The sequence below is a fragment of the Thamnophis sirtalis genome, unplaced genomic scaffold, assembly GCF_051295495.1.
Source record: "Thamnophis sirtalis isolate CommonGarterSnake01/CBP01778 unplaced genomic scaffold, rThaSir2_p1.2 scaffold_7, whole genome shotgun sequence".
Taxonomy (NCBI): domain Eukaryota; kingdom Metazoa; phylum Chordata; class Lepidosauria; order Squamata; family Natricidae; genus Thamnophis; species Thamnophis sirtalis.
The window spans coordinates 40,031,240-40,042,212 of record NW_028261387.1 but is presented as its reverse complement, the minus strand read 5'-3'; the positions used below and the strand labels follow the sequence as shown (position 1 = coordinate 40,042,212).

Here is a 10,973-nt window from a genome sequence, read left to right as displayed (position 1 = left end):
AAGGCAACAGGATTTTCCTGTTTTGCTAGAACACATTTTGCTTCTCATCCAAGAAGCTTGTTCAGTTGTGACTGAATTTTGGAGAATGGAAGGATTCAGGTGACTCTGAGGGCAGAGATAAACCTCCAGTTGACCTCAACTGTTATCACTGTGGGAAGTTATCATCCAGCCCTCTCCCAGAAAAAATGAAATATCCTAAGAAATATTGAAAAGGCAGAATGTTTCTCTGGATGTGAAAAGAAGCATGTTTTAAAAGACAGAATAGTTGCCTGTAGCTTCCTGCCCACCCCCCCTCCTTTGTCAATAGGCCCATTAACACTAGCCAGGCTAGCCCACTTTACATAATAAAGCCTTCAGCAGCAGCTACAGAAAGGCATGGTAATATTGGCCTTTTACTCAACTCTCCACATGGCATCTGAGAACTCATACCTGGATTCAAAACAGCCTAGAGAGTAGCCCCCTGCATGGCAACATGGGAGTCTGACAACCAATCAGAATACATTTCTTACACAGGAACAGGAAACAGAGAGGTGGGACTAAACAGGGTATAAAAAGCCTAGCAAGCCTCACCCCTTCTCTCCTTCTCCACCAACATTGAAGCATGTGATCACCTTTTCTGTTCAGGGCTCAAGCCATGTGGCCCTATCCAACAATAAACCATCTTTCCAAGCAGCCTCCAGTGTCTTTTTCCCCACTTGGAGCTGAACCCAGAAGGACATTTCTTTCAACATCAGAAAGGAGGCTAAGGACCACATGATGGCAAGGAATATAAATCCTTCCATTCTCTACCATTCAGTCAGAACAGAACAAGCTTCCTGGATGAGAAGCGAAATGTCTTCTAGCAAAACAAGGTCCTGTTGCCTTTTGAAAGAAAGCACCTTTGGTCTGATGTGGAATACAAATGGTCTCTCTATTTAGAAAATGTTGCCTCTGGGGACGTGGACAAGGCCATTCGAGCTGTAAGTGCCTCCACCTGCATTCTGGACCCGTGTCCCTCCTGGCTGGTTGCCAACAGCAGGGAGGTGACACATGGCTGGATCCAGGCGGTCATGACCGCCTCCCTTCGGGAGGGGCACTTCCCCACCGTACTCAAAACGGCGGTGGTGAGACCCCTCCTGAAGAAACCATCTTTGGATCCAGCCATTTTAAACAACTTTCGTCCTGTCTCCAACCTCCCCTTTATCGGGAAGGTTGTGGAGAAGGTGGTGGCCTTCCAGCTTCAACGGGCCTTGGAGGAAGCTAGTTATCTTGACCCCTTCCAGTCCGGCTTCAGACCTGGTTACAGCACAGAAACCGCTTTGGTCGCATTGACCGATGATCTCTGGAGGGCCAGAGATGGAGGCCATGCGTCCATCCTGGTTCTCCTTGACCTCTCAGCGGCTTTCGATACCATCGACCATGGTATCCTTCTGCGACGACTGCGGGAGGTGGGAGTGGGAGGCACTGTTTTGCAGTGGTTCTCCTCCTACCTCTCGGACAGGTCGCAGTCGGTGTTGGTCGGGGGGCAGAGATCGTCCCTGAGGCCCCTAACATGTGGGGTGCCGCAGGGTTCGGTCTTATCCCCCCTACTATTTAACATATACATGAAACCGCTGGGCGAGATCATTCGGAGGCACGGGATAAAATACCACCAATATGCGGACGATACGCAACTGTATCTGTCCACCCCGTGCCAACTCAATGAAGCGGTGGACGTGATGAACCAGGGTCTTGAGGCCGTTAAGAACTGGATGAGCGCTAACAAACTGGTACTCAACCCGGACAAGACCGAGTGGCTGTTGTGTTTCCCTCCCAACAATTTGGCTAATGTACCAACACTTAGGCTGGGGGGTCAAATTCTATACCCCTCAGATAGGGTCCGCAACTTAGGAGTCCTCCTGGACCCACAGCTGACTTTTGACCACCAATTGTCAGCTGTGACCAGGGGGGCATTTGCCCAGGTTCGCCTGGTCCGCCAGTTGCGGCCCTACCTAAACCGGGAGGCTCTCGCAACAGTCACTCGAGCCCTTGTGATCTCTAGGCTGGAATACTGCAATGGGCTCTACATGGGGTTGCCCTTGAAGTGCATCCGGCGACTGCAGTTAGTCCAGAATGCAGCCGCGCGAGTGATAGTGGGCGCACCGCGGTTCGCCCACGTTACACCCGTCCTCCGCGAGCTGCACTGGCTACCTGTCGGTCTCCGGGTGCGCTTCAGGGTACTGATGACCACCTTTAAAGCACTCCATGGTAGTGGATCTGGGTACTTGAGAGACCGCCTTCTGCCGATTACCTCCCTTCGACCAATTAGATCGCACAGACTGGGCCTCCTCCGAATCCCATCCGCCAGTCAATGTCGACTGGCGACTACACGGAGGAGGGCCTTTTCTGTTGCAGCTCCGACCCTGTGGAACGATCTCCCCGTCGAGATCCGTACCCTCACCACCATCCAGACCTTCCGCGCAGCCCTCAAGATCTGGCTCTCCCAGCAGGCCTGGGGATAGGTTTCCAATTTACCCGCCCGAGTGTTGATCGCTGAACGAAAGTTGTGTTTTATTATTTTTCCTTTGTTCACATTTTGTTTTGTCTTTTGATACTGCACCCCCCTCCCTTGTGATTGTAAGCCGCCCTGAGTCCCCTCAGGGAAAAGGGCGGCCTATAAATCTTAATAAAATGCTTAATAAAAAAAAATGCTTAATAAAAAAGGGCCGACTCGTCATGACTTTGCATTTTTATGTACATCGATTACCCAAGGTGTTGGTAATCCAGTGACATCTAATTACTTAGCAACACTGTTATTAGCAATAGTTGCAATATTTGATATGGGGGCCAAAAGAACCACTCGGAGGGGGGGTTCCCCCACATAGGAAAAAGCACCAAAAGCCGGCCAGACTGCCCTGAATTCTATTAATTCATTTGTCCCTCCGAATTTTAATCTGATCCTCTACCAGACAAATCATCCAAGGCGAGCGCTATGGAAGAGCAAATCTGCAAAGTCATGCTGGCGCTGCAGCTCCTAAGCAAAGGGCGGGAAGAGAGCGGGGAAAGGAGCCAACCGATAGGATTGCCGGCTTTGCGTCACTTCTATCGCGAGATTTCGGACGATATAAAATCAGGTAACTCGCCTTTCTTCCTTTCTGTCTTGTACCGGTCGGCCTTCTGAGAGGCTGCTCTTGATTCGCTTTTAGGTAATTGCAGCTGGGTGAGAGCCGGGGTGGCGGGAGGTTCGTTTCACAGCCGGGGCTGGATTTGTGGAACAGCATTTCCCCAAGCAAGTGGGGGGGAAACAACCCTTAGTTTTCGGTGATACTTTATTGCATGTTGGAGGAGAAGGGAGACCTTTTTTAATAATGAAAGCAATGGGTTTAACTTCAGCTGTTGAATTAGTTGGAAGTTTTTACTGCCTTTCTCGCAGCAGGTGCCTCTTGGCTTAACCTGGGCGGAGGCGGAATAGAGAGAAAATCTGATCGAAACAACCGAAAGTCGGTTACAGGGGCGCGGATTGCGCTGCCTCTTCGATTATTACATTAAGTTGCACCTCTAAAGGTTTTGCATTTCTTGTAACGATGTTGCGGTTGAACCAGCTGGAGGTTACAATGGGCTATTTAAACAAGGAGAACCGTTAAGGCGAGTTTCCTTTGCAGAGACGCTCGGGTGCTCCGGATGGAAGCGGACGTCTCGGGTTTCTCGGATCTCCTTGGGGGTTGCTAGGCGTTTCGATCTGTTTGTGCTCTAATTGAAGATCCATAGTGCTTTGTTTTAGATCTAGCCTTTTCACTTGCTGGATACGTAACGTTTCAGCCCTTCGGAGGATTAGCGCGATGTGCAAATTCGTTGGTGCTTGCAGTTAAGGGTAAAAAACGTGGTAAATGCTGCAATCTTTCCAAACTGAATTGGAGAAAAATGTCATTTGAACTCCTTGGAATCTGAGAGATAAAATTTGCAACAGCCGTGGGATGGTGAAAGTTTATAAATTCATAAATTAACTTCCTCTTCAAAGGTTTCAATTTTCGGTAATTACATAATGGGAAACGAAATCTATTCCCCCCTCCCCCATCTGAACTTGGATTGTTTAAAGATTGCCTTTAAGAGTTTTCTTTAAACTTGCTGTCTTTAATATTCAGAATTGTTTCAGAATGTAATGTCTAACTTGCACAAATGTACACTGGACTTTTTAAAACTGGTTATACATTGGATTATGTCAAATTGTCATTTTGGATAAAGCTAATTTAGATTTAGTTGTGTTTTCTATACTTGGTACAGATTATGACTTGAATATATAAATTGAATTGGTATTGTTAGGAGAATCTGCAAATACTATTTGTCTACAATGCTTAGCATTTGCGGATATGCCAAATATGCCAAATATACCAGAAGCTTGATAAAGAGTAAGATTGCAAAATATATGGCTGCATAAGATTAGCAGAAGGACGTACTGTATAAAGAACAGTTTTGATTTTAGGAATTAAGCCAGCTAAAATATATGGTTTCTTAGGTCATACTCTCATCCCAGTTGATGGTTGATAAATGAAGAAAAAATGCTGTCCTATATTCAGGAAATTTGTATTAACAAAAGCATGTTAATCTGTAGTTTGGGTAATTGATAATAGGTGACTTCTGACAAATTATTTTTTAAAAGGCTTAAGACCATTTTTTAGACCATTAAATTCCAGCTTCTAAAATTTCTGAGGTTCTGAATAGCTTGATTATCAATGCTCTTTCAGGTGATACCTTGCTAATTTGCTAATCATTTCTCTCTCTCTCTCCCTCTCTTAAGCTTCAGTCACAATGTCCTCAGGAAATGCTTTCATTGGGAAACCAGCCCCAGACTTCAAAGCCACAGCAGTAATGCCAGATGGGCAATTCAAAGATATTAAACTTTCTGACTACAAAGGTAAGTCCAATAACGCTTGTTGGATTGGTGGAGGTGGTGTTATAGAACATTATGTAGATAAATAGGATCCTAGTCCAAAAACAGGATCTTTGCTTCTGAAATATTCTGTTTAAGGTTGCAAAAATACAGTTTGAGCATCTCACAACTGGTTTATAGCAAAATGCATTGTGCACAGGCATGGAGCATTTAAATTATGAGACCATATATTTAGGACATTAAAGTGGAAATGGGTGAGGTATCCACTTGTCTCACCAGTAAAATCATGAGATAATTGTAGCAATCAGTTGTTTTGTCATATATATATATAATTTGATATATATAGATAGAGAAGGAAAGATGAAGATATGGTTTACTTCATCCTGTCTACTATACTTGGTCTCAAGGCTGGATTTCAGGATAGGATCTCTGAGAGCCAATATTCTACTGCCTTTGGCAGGAAAAGCACAATTCCCCTTTACTTGATATTAATCATAGTTGGAAGGGCTGCTCAGTGTCAAAATGCTATGCTGATTATGACTCGGCCAAATGTTATTTGGCAGTGGAGAAACAAGAACCTGATGCTTCCAGGAATCTAATTGAAAATGGAAGCCTACTGAATAAATCCAGATTAAGTTATCTGGTAACATTGTGGCCCTCACCACACATGGCTTTAGATTGTTTTGGAATGTTGAAATAACAGAGAATTGAAGTCTGTGGGGAGATACTATATTGATAGCACCTGCTTTAACTTATCTTGAGCTTAAGTAGTTACTACAGCGGATAGCCAACAGCTGAATTATGCTGGCAATTGATAAGTATGTAGTATAATTGGTTAGTGAAGGAATAATACACTATCTTATCTGGAGTTTAATATTTTTGTGTTGAAACTTGCATGCTTTTAAGTATAGGCCCCTATTGTGTTATAGAGTTGTGTATGAAGCATCCACAAATATGGCTGCTTAGCAGTAAGGAGAACTTTTGATAATTATATAGCATTTTCAGTTGTACTAGATATCTTTTGTGCTATTTAGCAATCTGCAGAGATGCCATAAAATTGCTCTAATATTTGAATTTTGAAATACAGGATTTGGTACTAGGAATGTGCAAAAGCATCCCACGCTTGCTTTTGGATGATCTGTGGCTGATTTAAAATGCATGTTTTTGGAAGTTTTGGTCCAAATTCTTAATGGAATGAGGCTGTTTTGTTCTGATTAATATATTAATATAGGGCAGAAATTGCCCAAGGGTAGTGAAAGTATAAGGACATAACAAAGGACTTGAATGACCACTGAGTTTTGTTTCAGCCACCTCATGGAAAATCCAAAATGGTTCAGGCAAAACTTGTAGAATACATTGATTTCTTTTGGTTTCAAAACATTTTCCATTTTATGCACTGCCTTAGTAATTATATCTTTCTGTAACTGTACCAATTTGACTATGAAAAAAATGTTTCCATGCTACTGACTACCTTTTTCAACTTTTTCCTAGGAAAATACGTTGTATTATTTTTCTATCCACTTGATTTCACCTTTGTCTGCCCAACTGAAATTATTTCATTCAGTGACCGGTCTGATGAATTCAAGAAGATAAATTGTGAGGTGATTGGTGCTTCTGTTGATTCTCACTTTTGCCATCTAGCCTGGTAAGAATCTTTGGGTTTGGGGTTTTCATCCTGTCAAAGAGCTTTTTCTGATAATGGTAGAAAATTATGTTTCTGTTGAAATTAAAACCTTTGAGCCTTTTTGCAATTGTTAAAATTGCTAAAATACTTTATATTTGCACATTTGTGCTTTAGCTTGAGTTGACACTTAATGAAAAGGTACAGGTTGGAAGACATTGTTGCAAGTGAAATGAACAGCTGCTCTGAAGTGATTTCATCAGCAAGCCTTAACTTATTTCTGATGTCATTTCATGTACCAAACAATTAATATGTAAAAGAGATGAAACCTAATTCCTGCTTAATAACTTGCAAAACTGGTAGGTTTTTGAGTCTCCGATAACTGTCACAAACTTACTTATGCAGAGCTTTAAAGATTTTTAGAGTCTGTTAAAACTTACACTAAATGGAGCCATTTTTTTCTGCCATTTCATAGTAGCTGTATTAATGCCAAGGAACTGTTTAGTTTTTGTTGCAATTTATATTGCACAAGGACAGCTGGATTGCAACACCAAAAAAGTTTCCACTGTATTCCTATAATGAGAACTGACATTTGGTAATCTGCAAAAGAGTTGAACTAAGGAGGATACTTTTGGATCTCTGCCTCTTTGCAATTGTTAAAATTGCTAAAATACTTTATATTTGCACATTTGTGCTTCAGTTGTGATTGATCATTTTAAAAGTATTTGAAGAACTACCAATTTTTGAATTCTGTTTTCAACTCTTCTTAAAGGATCAACACTCCCAAAAAACAAGGTGGACTAGGCAGTATGCGCATTCCTCTGGTTTCTGATACAAAACGTCTAATTGCTAAAGATTATGGTGTACTAAAGGATGATGAAGGTATTTCTTACAGGTAAGGTAACAATCTCCATCTGATTTGTATTCTTCAAGCGGATAACCTATTTCTCCCTTCAGATAGTTTTTGAATTGTATTGCATTGAATTGTAGGTATATTAATAAGGATATTGCTGGTCTTCAATAGTTCATAGTTTTAAGCTATCAATGCTTATGTTTAAATGCCATCATCATTTAGCCTGTTTTCAAGTTTACATTTACCTAGTAGCAATGGATCTGTACATTATCAATTTCAGATAGGCCTTACTTAAAAGAATTCTTGCTTCCCTTGGTAGGAAGAATTAGTTATGTAAAAAATGTATGTAATGTATGTAAATAAAGAATGTAAACTAATTCCTTATAATACGTGAAAACTTTGCCCAAAGTTCTGTTTGTTTCAGCAGGGAAAAAAAATCAAAACTGAAAGAATAAGTTGTAGTTCTTCCTTAGGCATGAAAGCCAGCTAGGTGATTTGAGGCCAGTCACTCTAGCAGTAGACTTTCAGGTGCCTATCCCTGAGGATGGGCATGGATGAGTCTCCCTAGTGAAAGAATGGTCTGACGGGGGTCTTAGAAACATGCTTTCTCTGTCATCGTGCCTGCCTTTATAGAATAGCCTCACCCCAGCCCGAGATACAGATGTTGCTGATTTTTTTGGCTTTTAGGAAAGCTGTGAAAACCTGGCTTTTTGGCCAGGTGCATAGGGGCCAGGATGTAAACAGTTCTGGCACAGGATGGTTGATGGATGAATGTAAGTTTTAGATGTTTCAATCTTTGTTATTTTAAAGAGTGTTTGTATTATAATTTGTTCTCTGCCTTCTAGGGTTGGGCATCCATACAAGTTTGATGAATAATATTAGGCAATATTGTTTCTTATCTAGTACTATTCAAGCTAAAGAATTCTGCAAGAAGCTAATATTTCACATAGCACATGCAGGAATGAGTGCCTTATATTTGATATTTGCTTTATTTGCATTCTAAAAATAAATTCAGAGAAAGTTGAATTGGTGTTTGCACAACCTCTAACTTCTTTTATTACTTTTTTCCTATTTTAGGGGCCTCTTTATCATTGATGAAAAGGGGATCCTGCGCCAGATCACAATCAATGATTTGCCTGTTGGTCGTTCAGTTGATGAGACACTCAGGCTAGTTCAGGCTTTTCAGTTTACAGACAAAAATGGAGAAGGTGAGATTAGTTATACTTTTAAAAAATGTATTGGCCTCATAAGCTGCACTGGGCTCTAGCTCTAGTAGCATACAAAACCTAGGGAAATTTTATGCAAAACTTTATATTTGCCAGCTTGTATTGGTAAAGCAGGAAATGGAATGAATTGGTTAGCCAGAACATGCACTGAGAGACAGTTTGGTGTAGTCATTAGGATCTGGTTAGAAATTGAGACACTGAGTTGATTTAACAGAAGAAAATAATGTAGTGCTAACACTTTGTTTGCATAGCAAAAAATATTTTTAGAATTATGTAAATTACATAGATATGAATACTTGAGAAATTTTAGCACTTTTTTAATACATTAAAAATAGATTGGAGCTGCCACCTGGATAGTATTTGTATGATTAAGATGTAGGCTGTTAAGGTTGGGTGCGTAGATGTAAGTGTTGTTTACAAAAGATTTATCCATTTGTTGTACAAATTTTAGGCTAACTTTGATGGAGTGACTTCCAATGAAAAAAAATCTTTAAAGGTTGGGGATAAGTTTATTCACCATTGTAAAAATATGTTGGAGTTTACATTCTCTAAAATCAGTGCAAACAAAGTTTAGTAGCACAGAATGCCACATATAATTTGCATAATAAATGAAATAAATTTATTATCAGAATATCAACTTACTGCTTGTTTTCCAAGTCACTTGAAGAAAACTCAAGATTTCTATTCCCATCTCCATCTTGGAGGAGGTTCTGAGAGTTTTTAAGCATTAATACTTAGGGCCTATTGGAATTTGATCTTTCCCATCTCAAAATATCGGTTCCACCACAAAATCGCGGAGGAGAAAATCACGCTCGACGAAAGCGCGTGTTTGACATCATCACAGCGCGACGAAAACATCGCGCTGTGATCGAAAAATGTAAAAATAAAGCTAAAACCTTACCCTAACCCCCCCAAACCTAAACCTAAACCTAACCCTTAACCTAACCCTAAATCTAACCCTAAACCTAACCGTTAACGTAACGCTAACCCTTAACCTAACGCTAACGCTCTAAACCTAAACCTAACCCTAAACCTAACCCTTACCTTTATGTGAATCGGCTTGCTTTAATTTTAATTTTATTTCAATTTTTAATTTTTTTCGTCGCGCTGTGATGACGTCACATGCGCGCTTTCGTCGAGCGCGATTTTGTCCTCCGCGCTTTTGACGGGTCACGAAAATACCAGAAGCCCAGGTTGCTGATTTTCAGCAAATGTGATGAAAAAGGGTTCTTGGAGTCTCAAGAATGGATCTGGTATTGCACATGTTCCAGTTTATGAAAAGTGTAGTGTATGAACTCAGGTGGTTGTGATGTATTAAGTAATATAATTAAATCTAAATTCTATCATACTGAATAATAGTTAAACTATGATACTAATGGTATACAATCTAGTATTGCTAAAAATATGTTCTAATTGAGAATATGAAAGTTGCAGTTTATGATCAGAATAACTTGGCCCAAATTACCATAAGCAACAGGGTTTTTCCAATCAATGCAATTCTAATACTGTAAACGGCAACTCTCCTTTTCTGCAAGGTTGGGGGTATTGATCTAGTTATTAACCTGCAATTCAGGTTTTTTTAGATGACCCAATAACTTTAAAAATGTATTTTTTTAGTGTGCCCAGCTGGTTGGCAACCTGGAAGTGACACTATCAAGCCAGATGTCAAGCAGAGTAAAGAGTATTTCTCCAAACAGAAATAAATGTATGTTGTGTTTTGTACACATGTAAAAAAAGTATACTGTAACATATGACAGCAATCTTTGCCATTTCTTATTTAAAGAGTAGCCATGTTGTGAACAGATTGGTTTACTGCCTCATTTCATTAGTCTTTTATTTTGGAACGTGTGGATCTGAATAAGTGGATTATAGAATGACATATTTTGACTAGCCTATTAACCCTGGTCAAAGCAGAGATTTTCTCCTTGTACTCATGCACATAGCTGACAATTGTTAGCATATTAGTGACTGTCTCTGGTACATGTGGAACAAATGGCTTTTCTTGTATTTTGTACTGTTATTAAACTTTTATGAAAAACTGGGAAAATGTATCAATTATTTTGAAAATAGAAACATACGAACAAATCTGATACAACATTCCTTGCTTATTGACTGCTGATTCAGCAACTTTGAACTTGCATTGACATTGAAAACAGAGTTGCAAACAGTCCTTAAAATTGCTACTGTTGTACCCTCCCAAAGTCTCATGATTGTGATTCAAGAGCTTGCCAGTCAATGCACATTTGCAATGTTTGTAGCATCCTGCAGTTTCAACTGCCTTTTGCGCCCTTTGCAGCTTGTGTCTGACAAGCAAAGTCAATGGGAAAGTGGCAGGAAGTTGCAAATTGTTTGAGTTCCTCACTTGATAACCACAGCTGAAACTGATAAAGGTAGGGCATGACCATATGAGGTCACAGTTATTTTGCT

At 40.4% G+C, this 10,973-nt stretch overlaps 1 protein-coding gene across 1 annotated transcript; it reads left to right on the top strand.

Moving 5' to 3' along the window:
• The first annotated feature begins 3,108 nt into the window (after positions 1 to 3,108).
• PRDX1 (peroxiredoxin 1) lies at positions 3,109 to 10,593 on the top strand. Its single transcript, XM_014063819.2, has 6 exons — positions 3,109 to 3,164; positions 4,754 to 4,870; positions 6,338 to 6,491; positions 7,240 to 7,362; positions 8,398 to 8,528; positions 10,164 to 10,593. Exons 2-6 carry the CDS (start codon positions 4,765 to 4,767, stop codon positions 10,247 to 10,249), a joined length of 600 nt encoding a protein of 199 aa, XP_013919294.1. The 5' UTR covers positions 3,109 to 3,164; positions 4,754 to 4,764; the 3' UTR covers positions 10,250 to 10,593.
• Positions 10,594 to 10,973: the final 380 nt, after the last annotated feature.

Excerpts from the sequence above, each read along its gene's own strand:
- PRDX1 (XM_014063819.2), top strand. The coding sequence starts at position 4,765 with ATGTCCTCAGGAAATGCTTTCATTGGGAAACCAGCCCCAGACTTCAAA. Across the intron at positions 4,871-6,337 it reads TAAACTTTCTGACTACAAAG|GAAAATACGTTGTATTATTT; the intron begins GTAAGTCCAATA and ends ACTTTTTCCTAG. Across the intron at positions 8,529-10,163 it reads TACAGACAAAAATGGAGAAG|TGTGCCCAGCTGGTTGGCAA; the intron begins GTGAGATTAGTT and ends GTATTTTTTTAG.